The sequence below is a fragment of the Delphinapterus leucas genome, chromosome 6 (assembly GCF_059928025.1).
Source record: "Delphinapterus leucas isolate spDelLeu-1000000601 "Yukka" chromosome 6, BTC_Dleu_Yukka2, whole genome shotgun sequence".
Classification (NCBI taxonomy): Eukaryota; Metazoa; Chordata; class Mammalia; order Artiodactyla; family Monodontidae; genus Delphinapterus; species Delphinapterus leucas.
This window is the reverse complement of record NC_143134.1, coordinates 10293752-10316377: the sequence shown is the minus strand read 5'-3', so window position 1 is coordinate 10316377 and position 22626 is coordinate 10293752. Positions and strand designations below refer to the sequence as shown.

The following is a 22626-nucleotide window of genomic DNA, read 5'->3' as shown; positions in this document are numbered from 1 at the left end:
ACATGAACGAAATATTTAAGTAGAGTCTAAAAACATATTTGTATACGTACCAAGGAGACCATCTATTTAATATTTTTCCTAGCTTCTTCCTGATCCTCAAAGTCTTGTTGCCAAGAATCTCGGCTGCACTTCAATCTCCGCCAACCCACAAACCACTTTTTGGAAACAGTTGGTGAAGACAAAACTACCTTCACACTCAGATTTCATTTTGCTGCGATTCTCCTGAAGATTAAGTGAGAAACAGCATACTGCCCATCTCACCAGCAGATATATTCTTTTCAGTGCTAAAATTCAGCTATGACAAAATTTAAAGAACATCTCCATATCTTACCATGTAACCATGTATATATATATATAAAATATAATATTCTAACTTCTGAAATGTTCTTTATAGAACATCAACAATAGTAAAATACTCATTTAAAAACTGTCATGCCACAAAGAAAAATCTAGGCATTTCTGCAAGATATCTCCAGTTAGAAGCCTTATTTTCACTAAAATTTTTGATAATTCATACTTCCCAAACCACTGTGATGTATTATGTTAATAGGCACTTTGTGGTTACACAGCTCCTACTGCACTTCTTTTCTACAATAAGAAATACATTTTACGTCATAACCCAGCAGATGTGTATGTGGCTATGCAGTTAATAGAAGAGCCTCTTGAAACAGTACCTACATTTTACTCACGGCAACGTATTCTCGTATTTTCCATTCTATCCTATTACATTTCTTTCTTTATTTTCCTTTAATGCAGCTGCAGTCATCTAACATATGATTAATTCTATAATTAAATGAATTGGAGACTCATTTCACGGTATCAATTATTAATTCACTTTGAGACAAAGCAAGACTCACCTCCGCTTGCCCTATGATTAATTCCGCCCAGGTTTTCCACTGTGGACATTTATCCCTCTCCTCAAATGTGGTTTCATTAGACCCCCAGCAACACTGTTCGTGGTTGTACCACAGTGCACTAAGGCAGATGCCCTCCTTGAGGTCAGTCATCCAGTCGGCGGCGATGTCTATTAAACCAGCCAATGCCCCTGGAAAAAATGTTGGAGGTGGTGAAAACAGGCAGTCCATTTCTGGGGAGCCCAGAACTATCAGGTTAAAAGGGTCAAGGAAAGCTGGGAACTCCCCACAAATAAAGGGTCATAAAGGGAATACTACACAAATTTAAGATTTCAAATCGTATTAGAAATAAGTTTCTATTTTTAAAAAGTGTAAATAGCTATTCTTTAAAATAAAACTGTTATTCTTTGCTTGAAATTAAAACTACTTACATCATTAAAATTCACTGTGATTTTTAAAATGTGTCGGAATCTTCCAAAGACAATCACCTGGCAGGAGGGGCTCATCTCAGGTTGTGAAGTCATAGTTTTTACTAGTGTCTTTTAATCTGAAACCTAATCCGTAGATTTACAAAGGATCTCAAGCTCATTAAAATGGAATATCTGTTAGAATTAGTGAAACTCATGGCATTAATGAATTACTGTGACAGACTATCAGGTTTTTTTTTTTTCTTTTAACAGAAAATCAAATATACCAAGATCATCTTACTGACAGAGTACAGAGAATACACAGATTTATGGTCAAAATCTAGGTCCTTCTCATATAAAAAGATCAGTGGGTCACATAAACAGTGGCCAACCAATAAGGGTATCAGATTGCCTCTACTCTATACAAATTTTAACTTTCCCTTGTGTTCTTCAGGACAGAATCTTCCACCGTGGAAGCTGAAAGTCAGTAAAACAGCCCTTCGTGTTTGTTTTCACATCTTCAACTGCTATGAAAGTCTCACCCAAAGGGCCTCTGGGCGCGGTGCAGCCCACACGGAGCTTAAGTGTGGGCTCTGACCGTGGCCTGCTGACTCTCTAGCTACATGACCTCGGTCAAGTCGCTTAAGCTCTCTGTGCTTAGTCCCCTCGGCTGTTAAGACTCAGACCATAGGACTGCCATGAGGTTTACACACATGTAAAGCTTCTGGAACAGTGTATGACACACAGGAAGCACTCAATAAATATTAGCTATTTACTGTGATGTTAACATTAAAATATACTTCACTGATCATCTGGTCCAAACCATGTGTTTTACAGATAAAGAAACAGAGCGAGAAAGGTCAGCCCAATTGGATAGACACGTACGCTGACAGAGCCAAGGCTAGAACTCTGCGCCTCCTGCCTCCTAGTCTTATATTTAAGAAGATTTTTTTGAAGGAAAGAAACAAATGCTTCTGAAAATCGAAAAGTACCTGAAAAAAAACTGCAAGAAGGAGGGGAGAGCTGTTTATTATCCTGTTAACCAAAAAAGGGTTACATTAAAATTTTTCTTTACCTGATGCCAATCCTGTTAGTGTTACTACTAGCCATCCTGACCACGCATCATACAAACTTTTTGTCATTTCCCATGCTGATTCTTTCTTTTTGCTGTTGATCTGAAATTAGAAATGTTTATGCTTCATTTTCCAAACTACGAACAGAAGCCAGTTCTAGAATCTAACAATTTTCTCAGTTACTATACATGGAACAGTACTTTCTAAACTAAATAATGGGATAAGTGAGTTTGGGGCAGAATCACGGTCAGACACCTGTGACCCAGATGACAAGCATTTACCCAGAAATCTGTATTTTTAACAAGAACCACAGGATGAGAGCAAAGGGGTCCACAAACCACATAAAGTCTGACACAGACTGTTTTAAACTGCATCAATCTTAGCTGGTATACATCTTTTATATTAACAGAAATAAGACATTATAGCTTGAAATGTCTGCCATTCCCTGCTCATTCTCTGCTTCTAGCAGTTAAGTGGAACATAACAGTCTTTAAAAGGTAAAGTCAGTGAATAAACAGTACTATGCCCATAAATGCAGTACAAAGCAGTCATGTGAATAAAGGGGCTGCCAAAATGTGTAGGCCTGTAATATGCGGGAAAGGAGCGCTCCAATCCCAGGGGAAGGGTCCCATCACCGTGTAAGGCAGAAACGTCCTCTACAAATACAGAGCAGGAGGTAAGATTCGCAGGACGGCAACAGATTTGATTTCTAGATCTCACTCTAAGACACAAGAGGGCAAGTCTCTCCTCTCTTCCTAAGAAATGATCCCTAACTTGCCCAAACCTCTTCTGTCCTAGTACCACGGCTGCTTTACAAAGCCACATTCTTGGGCCAGGACTTCAGTGTCCTTCATCCCACGGGAGGACTACAGCCGGAATTCAATGATCTGGCCTATTTCAAACATTTGCTCTATTTTAAGCCACAAGGCTCCATTCAAAAGACTCAGTAAGTTCTAAATTGAATGCGGCAATTTTTTTCCTTCTATATTATAGGCAACCAATCACAGATATTAACCGTTCTTTAGAATTGAAGGTAGGTCATTCCTTTCAAAAACAATAAACCTCATGTTGCTTCTTCCTCTAAGTAAGAATAACTGTAATGTTTAATGAGATATAACATTAAGTAAAAATTTGAAAATCATCTAAATGTTCATCAATATAGTACTGGTTAAATAAACTGCAGTACATCTATGTCATGAAAAACTCTGTAGCCATTAAAAAAGAATGAGATAAATGCAGTATCATTTGGGGGAGAAAAGCAAGGTGTCTAAGTGTGTATAGGATGCTACCATTTATCTAAGAAAAATAAATAACTATATATGCTTGCATTTTAAAAATTAAAGGGACAAAACATAACATTGAAAGTGTGAATCATTACCTGTAAGAGGAGGAAGGCAATAAGTTGGGAGGCGCAGGGACTATAAAAGAAAGTAATTTGTATGTGTAACCCTAGTGGGTTAAACACTGAGGACAAAAAGTATCGTAAAAAAAGAAAACACTAAAACTCTTCAGTAAGCATATTGCTGGCGAGAGTGTTGGTAGCATTATTCTGAAATAACACCTCTGCTGTGTGTGTGTTGTGAGGAGAATCAATGCATGTGATGCTGAGATTCTGGGCTTGGCTGAAAGGAGATACAGGTTTAAGGACTACAAGTCAAATGAAAGCCCTACAGCATTTAATTTAAATTAGAAGGTTCCTCTAAACTTAAGAGGCTAGAAACAATGGCCAGCCTGCAAGCAGTAAGAGCCTCCAGCGCTCAGGCTGCCTGTGTACCATTTTCCTTCAAAGGAACCAGAGCTCCTTGGAGAGGTCCAGGTTCGGTGCAGGAAACGTGTAACATGAGCCAGGATTATCTTGTCTTCCCAGAATACATCAAAGTCTACTAAGCACGGGCCAAAGGACTCACACACCAACCTAAATAAGCTGCCACTGGTCAGAAATGGAATAACATGGGCATCAATAAGGATAATAATTGTGATGATTAAAATACATCAAATATGTTTAGACCCATGAAGATACAGAAACAGCAACCAAACAAGCAAACCAAAACCTCACTGGTCAACTCTGAGGATGCTAGGGAGCCATGAGGTGTCAAACCTCCTCCCTTCTCTGTACAACCCGAACTTGAGGGAGTCCAGGTAACTGGTGTGGGAAGGTTCTCTTTATAGAAAAAGTCAAGCTAATAAATAAAAACGGAATGAGAATTAGATTGCTACCATCCTGCGAAATACTGACATAAATATTTGAAATGATATAATGCTGAATTTGCTTCAAAATAAGCTGGGGGGGGGCAGCTTCCCTGATGGCGCAGTGGTTGAGAGTCCGCCTGCCGATGCAGGGGACACGGGTTCGTGGTCCCGTCCGGGAAGATCCCACATGCCGCAGAGCGGCTGGGCCCATGAGCCGTGGCCACTGAGCCTGCGCATCCGGAGCCTGTGCTCCGCAACGGGAGTGGCCACAACAGTCAGAGGCCCGTGTACCGCAAAAAAATAAAAATAAGCTGGGGTAGGAGGGCTACAAGGGTAATTAAAAGTTTAGGGGAAAAAGGAATTAGACAGCTATACGCACTAATATAGAAACTTTTCTTTTTTTTTAATTTGATGCTTTAAGAACAACAGTAAGAACATCTACGTGTAGAACTTCCCAGCTTTAACAGAGTTTTATGCTTATATAAGCATATATTAAAGCACTGAAAATGATATTTGACTTACTTAGAAGGAGATGATTGATGTGAATAGCTAGGACACTCACTGACTACTTCACTTATTGTTATATTATTTGAAATGTTTTCAAGGACCATGGACTACTTTCATAACCAGAGAAAAAAAGGGATGTGTTGTGGTTTTAGTTTCAGTTTTCTCTATAACTTTATAAACACGGTATCTATGGACCCTTTCCTAACCCTCACTTGAGAACACACTTAAACCCTCCCTGAATATGTCAGTGACTCTAAAGTAATATAATTCCAAGTATAACTGTGTTTACCTAACAATCACACAAGGTATGGAATTTATAGTGTGTGTGATTTAGGCACACTGGATTAAAACAGTGGTTCTCGGGGGCTTCCCTGGCGGCGCAGTAGTTAAGAATCCACCTGCCAATGCAAGGGACATGGGTTCGAGCCCTGGCCAGGGAAGATACCACGTGCCGCGGAGCAACTAAGCCCGTGCACCACAACTACTGAGCCTGTGCTCTAGAGCCTGTGAGCCACAACTACTGAGCCCACGTGCCACAACTACTGAAGCCTGAGCACCTAGAGCCCATGCTCCGCAACAAGAGAAGCCACCGCAATGAGAAGCCCGCGCACCTCAACGAAGAGTAGCCCCCGCTCACCACAACTAGAGAAAGCCTGCGCGCAGCAGCAAAGACCCAGCACAGCCAAAAATTAAAATTAAAATTAAAAAAAAATAAAAAAAAAACAAACAGTGGTTCTCATGGTGTGGCCCAGACACCCTGTGTGTCCCTGAGACCTTTTCTCAGGGGTCTTCATGGTCAAAGCTATTTTCATAGTAATATTAAAACACGATGTGCCCTTTTCACCATGTTGATGCTTTCACTGACAACGCAAAAGCGATAACATAACTGCTGGGTCCTCAGCAGAGTCAAGGCGGTGGCATCCAAACACCCTGGCAGTCATCACATTCTTCACTGCCACTTAGAGCTAAAAGGTAAGTTAAGTGCCAGTTTCACTTTGAAATGTCTTTGAGGAAGCAGTAAAAAGTATTGCGCCCAGTCTACTGAGGCTTCCTAACATTGCGTGTGATGACTGAAGTATACACACAGCACTTCCGATGCACACTGAAGCCAGAGGCGAGGCCTTGAGGAAAAGCACCTGTGTGATCTACTTGAGCTGCAAAATAAACCACTTCCATGGAACACCCATATTACTTGAAAGAAAACCACGAAGCCATGGTTTTTCAGACTTGGAAATTTGACAGGTATTTTTCTCAAAAATGAACCAAGTAAGCCTGTCATTTCAAGTAAAATGTGTATTTGTTTCCAATGATAGAATTTGAGCTTTCAAGTAAAAATGAATGTTAGAAAACTTGTAGCCATCACTATAAGAATGACAGATCCCAGTCCTTAAAGACTTTTCTGAGGAGATCAGTGTTGATATTAACAAATGTGCCTTTTTTGATATTGTATAATGATATGGTGTAATAAAAGTGTCAACTATTGAAAGAACTGCATGAATCAATGAATCACTATTTTTTTCTTTCTTTTTCTTTTAATTTTTAATTTTTTACTAGTTTTCAAAGGATCATGGCATAATATTACAAAATCATCCATTCAAAGTTCAACAGGAACCAAGAGATTTTAATGTAATAGGAGACAAAAAGTTCATTGACGCAGTTTCAGATTACACAGTGCATCTAACCTTTAAGAAACCACTTGTCACTGTCACTGTCATGCCGTATCAAAGAATATTCACAATGATCTAAAAAGGTTATTAAAATACTCCTGGCTTTTCCAACTACACATCTGTGTGAGGCTGGATTTTCTTCACGTACTTCAATCAAAACATATCACAACAGGTTGTAGCAGCAGATATGAGAAACCAGCAGTTTTCAGTAAACCAGACAACAATGAATGAATGATTTATAAAGATGTAATACAATGTCACTCTCTCATTAAATATTTTTTATTTTGGAAAATAGTTATTTTTCATAAAAATATGTTTTTTATGTTAACATGTAATGGGTTTGTTATTGTTACTTTTAAATGAATTAATATTTTTGAAATTTCTCAGTTTTAGTATCTAATATGGTATTACCTCTTATTTTCAGTTACACTCCATTTATAATGTTCCCAGAAAAGGTAAATATTGACTGATGAAGCTCAGAAGCAGTACTTTTCCTAAACAATATAATCTAAGTCCAACTTTAGGTTTAATACACATATATACATTATTATGAAAGGTAATACCTAATTTGTACAAGCCATTATTTCATTTACAAGTAACTTTCAGAGCTCAAATTTGCAAACGGCCTTTTAGAATTTGGAATTTTATTTTCAAGAGATTTTTTTTTCTCTTTTAAAATTATTTTTGGATTACACTGTATCAGTAAGGCACAGTCGACAACAAAAAGTTAACATAAGTTGTACTTTTTAGCAAAAGCCATTCTTTTTTTGATTAGTGATTCATTACAACATTCAATATGCCCTATACAGGACTCAATTTGAGAAATATCTCAGAATTTAAAACCAAGAAAGGAGATAAAAGAAAACAGCAAAACCCCGGGAAACTATCTCCCCAGTAAGCTGCTTCTTTTTCCAACAACTGAAATTATGTAATACGTCTCCTTTTTTGCCGTAGCTGCTGTGCTGCTCAAAGCCAGAAATCATGCTGACTGCTACATCTTGTACTAGGCTTCATCCTCCCTCAATTCACATGCCGCGTTTTCCCTTTCCTTCCTGCTTTGTCTTACTATACTTCTTTGATTTTAAGCTACTTCAAATCCTTTCCAGAAAGACATGGGATATAAATAAACGTTTAAAAAATTACATAGAGAAAAAACATATTACTTATAAAATGTAGGAATTTACTTGAATGTACTTTTAATGTATAACATATTTTGGCAGGCTAAGATCACATATTATTAAATGATCTGATTGTGCACTGTCATTTTAAAGATTACTGAAAACACTCACCCGTCTATGCCTTTCCCTGTCTTTACATCTCTCCCGCACCCAATCGATGGTGTGGAAATCATCATAGGTACCCACACCGGGGATGGGTTCATCCAGAAGGTCCAGCAGGTGGGTGGAACTGCTGATGCTGCCTCCGTTTGTCATTGTGTAATGAGTTCCTACAAAGCAAAAAGGGGACAATGAGTGTGTTCTATGAGACACAATGGTGAACTATGCTGCCTCCTCAGCAGTTCATTAGGGATTCATAAAGAAATAGTTATCACTCGAAATAATTACACTAAAACAGAGGAAGGAAAGCATTAGAAAAATTCATCTGAGACTTGGAAATAGGCAAAAAGACTATGGCATGTCCTTTCCAACTCACACACTATTCCCTAAATCAGCTTTGTCATCAAGCTGGTTCCCTCATTAGAGTTAAATAAATATTTGACAAGTGTCCACACTATGTAACAGACTTGAAGGTACAAGGAAGGAGACATAGACAATTCACAAAAAATAAAAACTGGCTATTAAATTTGAAAAGAAGTTCAATCTAACACAGAAAAAGAAATGCAGATAAAACCTACAATAGCATTTTCCTCTATCAGATTGGTAAAGATTAAAAAAGCTGGCTAACGCACTGAGTTGGCAAAGTTATGGGGAAAAGAGGTCCTGCCACAAAAGCATTAGTTTCAGTATAAACTTGTATAACCTCTTTGGGCAGGCAAAGCTACACAGACAATCTCCAACCCAGCGGCCATATATCTAGGAATTCTTCCTGCACTTATCCTTGTACAAGTCCATAAATCATGCACAGTGCGGGGAGAACATCTTACTAGTGCTCCAGAAAGTAGGCAAAAACAAATGCCAGATGCTTAGGATCTAAAAGAGGCGTCAGCAAAAGAGCCAGAGAGTATACCTTTTAGGCTTTGGAGGCCGTATAGTCAGAACTACTCAACTTCGCCACGGTAGCACAAAAGAAGGCATAGACAATAAGTAAATGAATGAATATGGCTGTGTTTCAATAATAGTTTATCTACAGGTGAAGAGCGAGATCTGACCCCTGACCCTATTTTCAAGTGCAGATTAGCATGTTTAATTTGAAAATCATTTAGTAAAATTTATTTTGGTTTAAAAGTTACGCTTACATGTATATTTAAATACAGAGAAAACAGTATGAAGAGATATGAAACAACATGTTAATAATGGTTACCTCTGACAAGTAGATTTGTTAGAAAAGCAGAGAATGAACTTTGTCTGCATAACCCTTGTAGGTATATAAATATACCTATCAATATCAATGAATATTACTTTTCTAAATAAACACACACACTATTAATAGGGATGTGAATGGGACTGAGAATAAAGGAATCCTAATGGATCTAACAATTAGGTAAGTGAAAAGAGCAACAAACTGCTACCAAAAGGCCCAGATGCTAGCCTTAGACAGCTAAGTCACTTTGGACAACTCATCTTCAAATATTAAGCATCTAAATGATATATGTTATATATCATTTTGTTATACCTTATAACAAAGACGTATAAGCAAAGAAGCATTTGGAATTTTTCTAAAGCCCTAAAAATTTAGAAGAGCTGGTACATAATTTCAAACAGGTGATCTTAGCATAAGTGATTACAGATTACATCTTCAAATTAGGTAGCAGTAATATAGATTTTATGCCAAAAATAATCATCTAAAAGTGTATCATTTTAATAAAAATGTACTAACTGATATAGACTATAAGGAGTGGCACTATACTAATGTTTAAACAAACACTATAAAAAGAAACCCAAGAAAGCAGTTTATTTTATTCTGTGGCTTTTAAGGAATGGAGCAAAATTTCCAGACCACTCTTGCAGTCTGATGGTTTAAACTGACTTGTTCTCTTTCGTTCACAAAGACACTATCATAAATGTTAAGTCATTCACCAAAGGATCACGTGGCAAAGCCAGAATCTGAACTTCCCCCCTCGCTATAAACAATGCCTAGATTAGAGCAGGAGAGGGTCTTGAAGCAGTGGGGTGGTGGGAGGGAAAGACACACACAGCCACCACGCCAAGACAGGGACTCATTTTGTTACTGTTCAGACAGAAACCAAACAGACGTCACTGTGGGTTGCAAGCTCTGTTTCTTGATCATTCAAAGAGGTGGTATTAGGAACAAGCATTAACACAAAAAGGGTTAGTATTTCAAACAATGTAATAAGTACTGAATATTGTACTAATAAACTTAATGTCTCTTTACTTCTACCAGATAGAACAGCGTTCTCTCTTACCTCGCCATTTAATACATTTGTGCTTGCCTTGGAAAGGTGTAAAACTTCTAAAAGGAGAGGAGTGTACTGATTTCAGTGTTTTGGCAGAAGCCCTCCGGGAATAAATAATTCACCATTTTGGCTGAGGGTTTAAAGGCCCAAGCCCTGCAATGGCCCATGCTTGCTTACGTAAAACATATGCTCTAAACCTTCCTCTTCAGCCTTTACATACACACTAGCTCTTTCTTCCTCCCTATATCCTGACTTTATTTACTAATTTCCACTTTGTGAAAGCTAACTGAAAGGCCACAAATTTTCTTAAGAAAAAGCGACAGGAGAGTAAAAATAATAAGAGCATGTATAATATCTTGACGAATTTCAGAAATCTGACTCCACTTTCTGTACGATAATACTAAAATTGGTCATTGTGAGGATGGATTTTGGAGGGAAGCACCAAAGCCTCTATACCATTTAGGAAGACTTCTGGGGGGCTCTGCCCAAAACGCATAATCAGCACTACAAATCCAAGCTGAGGGAAATTCTGCAAGATAAATGGTTGGCAGTCTTCAACAATGTCAAAGTCACGAAAGACAAAGCATGACTGAGGAGCGGCTCTAGATTAAAGGAGACCAAAGAGACAGCCACAGAACATGACCTGTGCGCTGGACGAGCACAGCAGGTCTGGGACAGACATGTTTGCGCTTCTGTATTAAAGGACACAGGGCAACAAGCAGCAAATCTGAAAACAGCCTGTAGCTCTAATAACAGTACTGTATCAATGTCAATTTTCTGAGTTTGAAAACTGTACTTAGCTATACATAAGCTATATATCCTTCCATAAGGAAATACACACTGAAGTATTTAGAGGTTAAAGCGTATCACGTCTGCATCTTACCCTTATAGAGTTCAGGAAAAAATTATGTGGTAATTATATGCACCACATACATATAAATAGCCATACAGATTATGTGTTACACAGAAAACAGTAGATATAACAGCAAGAGAAAGAACAAGACACAGGATGAACAAATGTGGCAAAATGTTAACATTTCAGGAACCTGGGTGAAGGGTATATGGGATTCTCTGCACTATTTTTCAACATCTCTAAGTCTGAAATTAATAGAAAAAAATTTTTTAAGTCTACTGTGATATATTTTGCAAACTTGAAACTTTTCCCCTATCTGCCCTTATCTGGGTAGAGTTGAAGAGACATGAACTACTGATCTTTATTATTATCTTCTATGAAAAATCAAAAGCAAAATTTCCATGGCACCTAACAAGCATGCACACAATATGTCACCAGCCCCAGGATGAGAATTCCCAACCGTCTGCACCATGTGGGTACTAAGCAAACACAGAGTGTATCCCCTCAACAGGCTTCTGAGCTAGGGAGGGGCGGGGAGAGACCACTATGCCTAATGTCGGAGGCAGCACCACACACACATCCACAGAAGCCCTGTGTCTTGCCTCAGTGACTTTCAAATCATTAGTCTAGAGAAACTATCCTGACATCTAACTTACATAACTACACAGTAATTCAAAAGTCCTGAAAGTCAGATATAAAGTATTCAACTTTTTACACCAGAGGACCCTGTGCACCAATGATCTATGTTTTGGGACTTTTCTGTGTATCCCTTGGAATTTCTGGGGCTGCCACTGCACATTTTAGGGTAGGAATTAGCCAGAGCAGTTTGTGTCCCCAACAGACTATTTGAAGTCAGTCTGTTCTCTCATGCCTATTTCCTTCTACCTGACACAGCAATGCTGTTTGAAAAAAGCGAAGTATGGGAGAAATGCTGATTGGTCTTGGTTTTGGGGGAGCCCAAAGAAACAGAGATTCACTGTTTCGCCTCTAAATTATTCCGAAAAGAGGTTTGAGTCTTTCTTGTGACTCTTGCTATCAAATCGGCTTAGAAAGTAACCAAGATGGATTTTGCTATGAAAGTAAAATAACACCTTTTTGCTAGTTGATTACAATATTTCTCTGGCTCTGATAAATATAATTAAAAGGAATCTCCCGGAAGAAAAAGGCAGACATTTCTTTTTTTTTCTTTTTTTGGCTGTGCCACGTGGCATGCAGGTTCTTAGTTCCCCCACCAGGGATAGAACCCATGCCCCCTGCAGTGGAAGCACAGAATCTTAAACACTGGACCACCAGGGAAGTCCCAAAACGCAGACATTTCAATCTGGCTTTAACCTCTCTCCTTTCATCCTGTTTCTTACTGGGTTATTATTAACAAATGAAAGATATATCATATTGAATGCAAAATCAATTAACATATTTTTTATGTTTAAAGTCTGCTTTGGACTTCTCTGGTGGCGCAGGGGTTAAGAATCCGCCTGCCAATGCAGGGGACACAGGTTCGAGCCCTGGTCCAGGAGGATCCCACATGCCGCGGAGCAACGAAGCCCGTGCGCCACAACTACAGAGCCTGCGCTCTAGAACCCAGGAGCCACAACTACTGAGCCCACATGCCACAAGTACTGCAGCCCGCACGCCTAGAGCCCGTGCTCCGCAACAAGAGAAGCCACTGCAATGAGAAGCCCACGCATCACAACGAAGGGCAGCCCCTGCTCGCCACAACTAGAGAAAGCCCGCGCGCAGCAATAAATAAATAAATAAATTTATTTATTTTTTTAAAAAGTCTGCTTTACTATTGCTAAATAAAATTCAAGAATCAGCTGACTATTAAAAAAAAAGGATTCACACTTTTACGTTAGTATGTGTGTGACATCGTTACATGCATTTTCTTTTATAGTTTGTTCTGCCAAACGTGGAAATCTGAATAGTACAAAGAAGGAGAAAAGGAAATACTTTCTGTCCTATTCTAAACTGGGTAGGGAACACTCATTTCTAACAGGATCACAGAAATGCCTATATATCCCACAGTACAAGTAATTTTAAAGGTATTATGTTTCCTAACAATAACAATGGTTTTTAAATGTTCCTAATTATCATTTCTTTGTGTATAGTTCACTGCAACCTAGATTCGTTTAAAGTTTAACTTACATATGATAAAATGAGATGAACACAAATAAATTATATTTGTGTGTTAATAAAATTCTTAGAAGCAACTGTGTAAGTTATCCAGCTTCCCCTCTCCACTTCACCTTATGCATGAATGTAGCACATACCTTGCAGGTAATGCCACAAGCACAAATCAAAGTTCTCTCATATGTGGGACTTCCCTGGTGGTCCAGCAGTTAAGACTCCGTGCTCCCGGACTTCCCTGGTGGTGCAGTGGTTGAGAATCCGCCTGCCAATGCAGGGCACACGGGTTCGACCCCTGGTCCTGGAGGATCCCACATGCCACAGAGCAGCTAAGCCCGTGCGCCACAACTACTGAGCCTGTGCTCTAGAGCCCGTGAGCCACAACTACTGAGCCCACGTGCCACAAGTACTGAAGCCCGGGTGCCTAGAGCCCATGCTCCGCAACAAGAGAAGCCACTGCAATGAGAAGCTTGTGCACCACAACAAAGAGTAGCCCCCACTCGCCACAACTAGAGAAAGCCCGTGCGCAGCAGTGAAAACCCAATGCAGCCAAAAATAAATAAAATAAAATAAAATAATTTATTAAAAAAAAAATAAAAAGACTCTGCGCTCCCAATGCAGGGGGCCTGGGTTCGATCCCTGCTCAGGGAACTAAGATCCCACATGCCACAACTACTGAGCCTGCACGCCGCAACGAAGAGCCCACGTGCTGCAACAATAAATAAATAAATAAATAAATAATAAAATTTAAAGTTCTCTCATATGTTAAGCGCATCTCTCTTTCTTTCCTAAAATATTATTTTAAGGGTTGGTTAATTAGAAAATTATAACATGACTTTCCTAAAGCTGTTCTCTGTCCAGAAGACAAAGAGGTCGACAGGATGAAATAAAGGGGTGAGGCCGCACTTCCCCGACAAGGCCTCTCTTTGCCTCAGTAAAAACTCTTGTTATAGGTGCATGAACACAAAATGACATGATTTACTTGGACCTCCCATTTCTCAAAGCATGTGCAGCTCTCACTGATCTATCTGTGGAGACAGGAGCAGAGACGTACCAGGACACCTTTTGGAGATACTACTCATCAGGTTCCTTATCCGACACGATCGCCTCGTCCTCTCCACACGTGTTCTCCACCAATTCAGGAAACACCCACCACCACAGGGAAAGAAACACACAGCAGAACACAGAAAACAACATTCAGCACTGTGGCTTCTTTCACTGTGGGAAAAAAAGTTAATAACAAGAAAAAGATTAAAAATTTAAAAATTAATTGGAAAAGAGGATGACTAGGTACACGTATGTTCATTGTACATACTGTTTTTAATGCAAACTAACCTAAATGATACAGTACATCACAACAGTTACAGTAGTCTGAAGTCCTTTGAAAATGATATGCATATGCATTTAATGACATGAGATGGCTTTTAGAAAGTATGTTGAGTAATGAAAATATGCTAAAAGCTTATAAATAAATGTGGCTAACTAGATCTTATCTTTTTTTCTTGTATAAAATGTTAAAAGCTGAAACCAGTTGCCAGTTTAACTATTTTAAACTCTCTTGTTTACTCAATTCCCTCTCCTTGCTTCTCCCACAAACCTTATGTAACTGTGTAGAATTGCTTCTTCATCTGTTCTTTTTTCAATCCAAGGCTTATTGCAGAAACTCTTTTTTACTTAAAACATTTTGAAACCCAGAAACCCACTGCTTACAACTCAAAGGCTTTTAAGACTTTGCCTTTTACATGGGTTTCAAAAGCCTGAGTTGGAAACTCAGCCCCTGCTCGCTGCAACTAGAGAAAGCCCACACACAGCAACGAAGACCCAATACAGCCAATAAATAAGTAAATATATTAAAAATGGAAATACCATTAAAAAATAAAATAAAATGTATGCCCAATGACCAACCTTTCCATAAAATGGACTTCATATAATTTAAATATCACCAACAATATTTCATAGTTCAAATATCACTAACACTAAAATATCAATACCTCAGCAAGTAGGAAAATTTATCCAATGAGCTGTAACTGGTTTGCAGCTTTCTTGCAAAAATAACTTTATTGATAAGAGGACTTTTTGCCTTGTTTATTTTTTCCCCAGACACAAAAGCATACCTATGTAAACACAACTTTATTATTTATTAACATCTATAATCTAAACAAAGAGTTTTTAAATTATCTGTCGGAAAATTTTAATTTATGTTATTTATTTTGTTTTGGTTTAGGTTTTGGGTTTTGTACTGAAGTATAGTTGATTTACAATGTTACGTTAGTTTCAGGTGTACAGCAAAGTGATTCAGTTATACATATATATCTATTATTTTTCAGATTCTTTTCCCTTATAGGTTATTACAAAATACTGAATAGACTTCTCTGTGCTATACAGTAGGTCCTTGTTGGTTATCTATTTTATATATAGTAGTGTGTATATGTTAATCCCAAACTCCTCATTTATTCCCCCTGCTTTCCCCGCTTTGGTAACCATAAGTTTGTTTTCTGTGTCTGTGGGTATATTTCTGTTTTGTATATAAGTTCATTTGTATCACATTTTTTTTTAGATTCCACATATAAGCAATATCATGTATTTGTCTTTCTTTGTCCAGTATGCTTCACTTAATATGATAATCTCTAGGTCCATCCATGTTGCTGAAAATGGCATTATTTCATTTTTTATGGCTGAGTAATATTCCATTGTGTGTGTGTGTATATATATATATATATATATATATATATATATATACCACATCTTCATTATCCATTCATCCGTCAATGGACATTTAGGTTGCTTCCATGTCTTGGCTATTGTAAATAGTGCTGCTATGAACACTGGGGTGCATGTATCTTTTCAAATTATGGTTTTCTCCGGATATATGTCCAGGAATGGGATTGTAGGATCATATGGTAGCTCTATTTTTAGTTTTTTAAGGACCCTCCATACTGTTCTCCATAGTGGCTGCACCAATTTACATTCCCACCAACAGTGTAGGAGGGTTCCTTTTTCTCCACACCCTCTCCAGAATTTATTATTTGTAGATGTTTTAATGATGGCCATTCTGAGCATTGTGAGGTGATACGTCACTGTAGATTTGATTTGCATTTCTTTAATAATTAGCGATATAGAGCATCTTTTCATGTGCTTTTTGTCTATCTGTATGTCTTCTTTGGAGAAATGTCTGCCTATTTTCTGAATAGGTTGTGGGGTTTTTTGATATTGAACTGTATGAGCTGTTTGTATATTTTGGAGATTAATCCCTTGTCAGTCACATTGTTTGCAAATATTTTCTCCCATTCTGTAGGTTTCCTTTTCATTTTGTTTATGGTTTCCTTGGCTGTGCTAAAGCTTTTAAGTTTAATTAGGTCCCATTTGTTTATTTTTATTTCCATTGCTCTAGGAGACGGATCCAAAAAGACACTGTTATGATATATGTCAGAGTGTTCTGCCTATGTTTTCCTCTAGAAGTTTTAGAGTATTTGGTCTTACATTTAGGTCTTTAATCCATTTTGAGTTTACTTTTGTGTATGGTGTTACAGAATGTTCTAATTTCATTTTTTTACATGTAGCTGTCCAGTTTTCCCAGCACAGCTTACTGAAGAGACTGTCTTTTCTCCACTGTATATTCTTGCATCCTTTGTTGTTGATTAATTGACCATAAGTGCATGGGTTTATTTCTGGGCTTTCCATCCTGTTCCACTAATCTATATGTCTGTTTTTCTACCAGGACCATACTGTTTTGATTACTGTAGCTTTGTAGTATGGTTTGAACTCAGGGAGCCTGATTCCTCCAGCTCCATCTTTCTTTCTAAAGACTGCTTTGGCTATTCGGGGGTCTTCTGTACCTCCATACAAATTTTAACATTGGTAATTTGATAGGGATTGCACTGAATCTATAGATTGCCTTGGGTACTATAGTCATTTTGGAAATACTGGTTCATCCAATCCAAGAACATGGTGTATTTTTCCATCTGTTTATGTTGTCTTCAGTTTCTTTCACCAGCCTCTTACAGTTTTCAGAGCACAGGTCTTTTGCCTCCCTAGATAAGTTTACTCCGAGGTATTTTATTCTTTTTGATGCGATGGTAAATGGGACTGTTTCCTTAATTTCTCTTTCTGATCTTTTGTTGTTACTGTACAGAAATGCAACAGATTTCTGCGTATTAATTTTACATCCTGCAACTTTACCAAATTCTTTAATGAGCTCTAGTAGTTTTCTGGTTATATTATTATTTAAAGAAATATTTTCATCAATGGGAAAAGAATAGTCTCTTCAACAAACGATGCTGGGACAATGGGCTAGCTATATGTAAAAGAATGAAGTTGGACCCTACCTACCTCACACCATACATGAAAATTAACTCAAAATGGATCACAGACCCAAATGTAAGGGCTAAAATTATTAAACTCTTAAAAGGAAACAGAGGAGTAAATCCTTTTGACCTTGGGTGAGGCAATGGTTTTGCAGACAAAACACCAAAGCACAGGTGGCAAAAGAAAAAACAGATAAAGCAGACTACATCAGAATTAAGATAATCGTTCCCACCTAGAGGCCAGACACTGTGTGTAATACTAACAATAAAAGAACTAACATGTATTGAGTGCTTACTGTGTGCTAGACATTGTTCTCAGCACTTTACATATATTAGCTCATTTAATCCTCACAACCACCCCAGGAGATAGGTATTACGAACTCCATTTTACAAATTAGAAAAGGCAGGCACAGAGAGTTAAGAGATATTCCCAGGGCCATATAGTAATTAGTGGAACATGGATTCAAACTCAAGTAGTTTGATTCCAAAGGCATTTCTTACCACTCTGAGTACTGCCTAAAAATAGCTTCACGGTTTGTTTGCTTGTTGCTCTGCGAGTAGGTTAAGACTGTTGATGCTGCCTTCTCCCAAAACACCTACACACATGCACTGAGCACTCATACAATTAACACAACTCGACCCTTCACCATCACCAGCCCTTTCTGCCTTTGGCCCCAGACCACAAGTCTGCTGCACAAGCTGTCACTGGCACTGCTTTGGTACCAGCACTCACATCCCTGTGCTTCAGCAGAGGTCAGTGACAATTACACGTCCCATTCTCATCCTCAGGTTGTTCCAAACTCATCTCAGGCACAGGAAGCAGAGCCAACTGCCCCTCCAGGGGTTTACTAAGAAACTGGTTTTCAAACTTTTTTAACGGTGGCCCACAGCAAGAAATATTTCTCACTGACACAGTATACAGATATGCACCTAAGTAAAACCAAAGTTTAGCATATTTACTATTTGGCATATACTCTGGTATTTTTACTTTCTGTTTCCTTCCTTCCTCTTTTTTTTCTTTTTTTAAGTATTTGTCACAACCCAACATGCTGAAACCTGTAATTTGACAAACAATGAACTAGAGAAATACAGACATTAATGAAATTATCTGCTTTCCCACAAATAAAAACCTTTATATTCCCACCCACTAGGCCTCAATATATATTTGCTGAACTGAGCTACAAAAAAATAGTACTTAATTGTTACACCTTAGAGTGAACTAATTTATTAGTAAATTTCACCATCACACTTCTTCCGCAGTCTAAGTCTTTTCTCAAAGGGGAATATCCAAATAATAGCTCTACATGCAAAAGTAGGTATATATTTGTTTACTAAGACTATTGCTTATTACCGCTGGGGTCAATCTCAAAAGATTTGAGAGCAGTGATCCCTGCCGTTTAAGCTCATAGGCAGATTACTGTGCTATCACACACACATAAAACATATATGCCTTTATTTTAAATTATGGAATAAGGCAGGCAGAAATCTAAAATTCTGCATATTCCCTGACAGCCCAGTTTCAGCTGTGTATTAAGAGCAGGAAGTCTAGTCCCCAGTGGATTTTCTCCTCCCTCTGTGACCCTATTGATAAGGAATGGTCACCCTGGTGAGGGAGGGGAAAGTGAGTGTTGTAAGTTGATAGTGGAAGTCCCAGAATGTCAGCAGATTTCCAAATGGAAGATTAAAAGTGTAACAGCACAGTGCTGGTACTTAGGAGGTGGTCAACGGGACATCTGCTGGATAAATTAATATGATAAATAAAGTATTTACTCTTTAAATTTGTTCTGCCATTCACAGTCATACTTAACTGCCACCTATTTAAACAGCAAAGCCTTGGAAATTAAAACCAAATGGCAAAGAAGTTGACAGAAGATACAGGACCAGTAAGTAGCAATGCTAAATTACCCAATTCACTGTTTCCTTCTCTGTTCTATTGACACCCCAAAATAAAAAGCCACATTCTTAGGCAGGGATGATAAAGTGGGTATTAAGACATCTGTATAACTGGAAACAAGTTCCATGTTCATTTATTATCTCTGCACATAAGATGATCTGTAGATTACATGAAAAAAAAGATTCATGGAATTTGCTCTCTTAAATGGCGGAGGGAATAAATTGACAAACTAAAGCAAATCCATCTTTGATCTAGTTAAGGTTGAATTAAACATCTGTTTATTAAAAAACAAAAAACTTTAAAATACAATTTAAGCCACCAGTCCCCTGTGGCCTCGTGTCAGCACGAAACAGAGACCTGAATGCTGGGAAAACAGCCAAAATCACAAACTTAATCTATGTGGCAAGAGACCTGCTCACGTTTTGATATCTTGAAACACAAAGCATTTTTAACTCACAACAAGCCATGAGATGGTATAAAATTAATCATACTAAAAGTGTCAGCTAATTTTAGAAAATAGAGCTAGAGATAATAATATGAAACACATTTAATTGAAGATTTTAAATTCATATACTGTGGGCAAAATAAATCTAAAGACAGGCTTTGTTTTATACTATTATTTTAGAATACAAAGACTTTTTGACATCAGATGAATTAATTTGTAAGAAGAGATTTAATTTTCTAGTTGGTTAGAAGATGAAAGGTAAGAGAAGTACAATAAGGACTCGAATCCTAAAATAATTTTACAAAGAATCTACAGAATGCCCCTGTGGCAATAAGAATCTAACACCTGGATTTTCAAATAACATGCAAAAAATGCTAAGTACTGATACTTTCAGGAGGGAATAAAAATGAACAAATTCATCTATTATAATAGGAAGAAAAAAGCTTTACTTAAATATATGTCTGAGCTAATGGATGTCAAGAAATGATTTCACGTAGAAGCTTTAAAAAACAAAACAAAACAAAAAAAACCTTGGGAATTCCCTGGTGGTCCAGTGGTTAGGACTCAGCGCTTTCACTGCTCTGGGCCCAGGTTCATTCCCTGGTCAGAGAACTAAGAACCCGCAAGCTGCTCGGTGCAACAAAAAAAAATTTTTTAATAAATTAAAAAAAAAAACCTCAAACTTTATTTCAGAAAGAAAGCCACACCTCTTGTGGTCTAAGACCAGTATAGTCTAGCATTCAAGTTCCTCTGGGATCTGGCACTCTTCTACCTTCCTAAAGGACCCCTTTAGCCGACCCAGTGACACAACAAAACTAATCAGGGAACAACATACTAGGCACTTGGTCCCATCAGAGCACTTACTAGCCTATCCTCCCCACCAGGAACGCGTATCAAATCCCCTGTGGACATGGAAACTCGGCCGACTTTGATAACACTTGTCAAAAGAAGACTGGTATCCACCCCCCCCCACCCCCCCAAAACAGACTCACAGAACATGCAGTCTGTACCATTCACGAGAAATTAGCTTCCTTGGGGTTCTGTTTGTTTGTCTGTAAACCTGGGAAGCCTTCTTACGCTCCTACCAGACTGCACATGCCAAGTTATCACAGGGACACACACAGTGCAAAAGCAGTGTGTCTCCACCATCAGACTGTCTCACCATCTGCACCGAATCCTGACGCTTCTTGAACATGTCTTTCTTTTTTTTTTTTTTTTTTTTGCGGTACGCGGGCCTCTCACTGCTGTGGCCTCTCCCGTTGCGGAGCACAGGCTCCGGACGCGCAGGCTCAGCGGCCATGGCTCACGGGCCCAGCCGCTCCGCGGCACGTGGGATCTTCCCGGACCGGGGCACGAACCCGTGTGTCCTGCATCGGCAGGCGGACTCTCAACCACTGCGCCACCAGGGAAGCCCCTTGAACATTTCTTTATCTCAGTTTTGTCAACAGGAAAATGGGGATTATAACCGTTCCTACTTCACAGTCTGTGACAGGGATTAAAATAATTTGTTACACATCAATGAGCTGACACACGTAAAGCACTTATTAGAACAGTGTAGGTATTAACTTTTATTAATATCACCATTACTACTCCCACCAGTTCTCCACAGCACCTGAGAGTGCCTTATACACACAAGAGAGCTCAACACAAACTTCAAAGGAAACAATATTCAAATAATGCTAAAAGTCCCAAAGATCAAATGCACTTATAAGGGCCTGTTAGGATAAAAAAGAATTCAACCTCCAAACTACCTAAACTTCATGAACAAATAAGGAAAAAAGTCAAAGTATAAAACTAATAATGCAAATAAACCAAAGGTTTTCTTCCCCCCCCCCCGATGAAAATGGAAGAGATATTTTATGAAAGAACTTAATAGTGTCTGACAGGAAATTTACTCCCAAAAATAACTATTCTAAAATGTCATATTAATTTCTAATCCATCAACAATATATTAACTAATTCTATTTTTTTCAATAAATTTACTTATTTTATTTATTTATTTTTGGCTGTACTGGGTCTCCATTGCTGCGTGCAGGCTTTCTCTAGTTGCGGTGAGCAGAGGCTGCTCTTCGTTGCGGTGCACAGGCTTCTCATTGTGGTGGCTTCTCTTGTTGTGGAGCACGGGCTCTAGGCATGCGGGATTCAGTAGTTGTGGCTTGCGGGCTCTAGAGCGCAGGCTCAGTAGTTGTGGCACACGGGCTTAGTTGCTCCATGGCACGTGGGATCTTCCCGGACCAGGGCTCGAACCCGTGTCCCCTGCATTGGCAGGTGGATTCTTAACCATTGTGCCACCAGGGAAGCCTTAATTCTCTTTTTAATCTACATCCATTTCTAGTTTCTGTATTACTCAAGTGGGAACTGTCATATTTACCATCTTGCCTGGACAAGGAGCATTAACTTTAATTTATCCACAAAGGTAATTCCTAACTCTAGCACTCAGGGATTCAGTAAACAGTCTATTTCCTTCACTGATATCCTTTACAATTTTATACTTGGGTTATCTGCCTCTTCGCTCTTTTCCAGTCCCAAGAGATATTTCTAGTCATTGCAATTTTGTCCTTACAGAGAAGCTGATTCTTTTTCTTGATTCATGTTAACTGCTTGTCTCCACATCTCCAGTTCCTTTGTTTTGACCCATGGCCAGAAAAGGTCATAAATTATGGAACACAAATAACCTCTTACCTACAGATGCTAGGATGCTACAGAACAGTCAAGTGAGCCTAATAACCAACTGACCTGTACTACAAAGACACAGTGTTACTCTCAAACA

The 22626-nt window shown here is 38.5% G+C and overlaps 1 protein-coding gene across 14 annotated transcripts in view; it reads right to left on the bottom strand.

Annotated features, from left to right (window-relative positions):
• The window catches only part of CLCN3 (Cl-/H+ antiporter 3), a 91134-nt gene that overhangs the window by 31669 nt on the left and 36839 nt on the right, over nt 1–22626 (bottom strand). For all 14 annotated transcript variants that reach the window (XR_016393459.1, XM_089912690.1, XM_089912689.1 and 11 more), the window contains 3 exons: nt 7988–8145; nt 2337–2436; nt 858–1045 (listed from right to left, as the gene is read on the bottom strand). Coding sequence is in view for 13 of the 14 variants with exons in the window: in XM_089912690.1 (XP_089768816.1) it covers nt 858–1045; nt 2337–2436; nt 7988–8145 (446 nt within the window). In the remaining variant the exon portion in view is untranslated. The remainder of the gene's footprint in view (nt 1–857; nt 1046–2336; nt 2437–7987; nt 8146–22626) is intronic.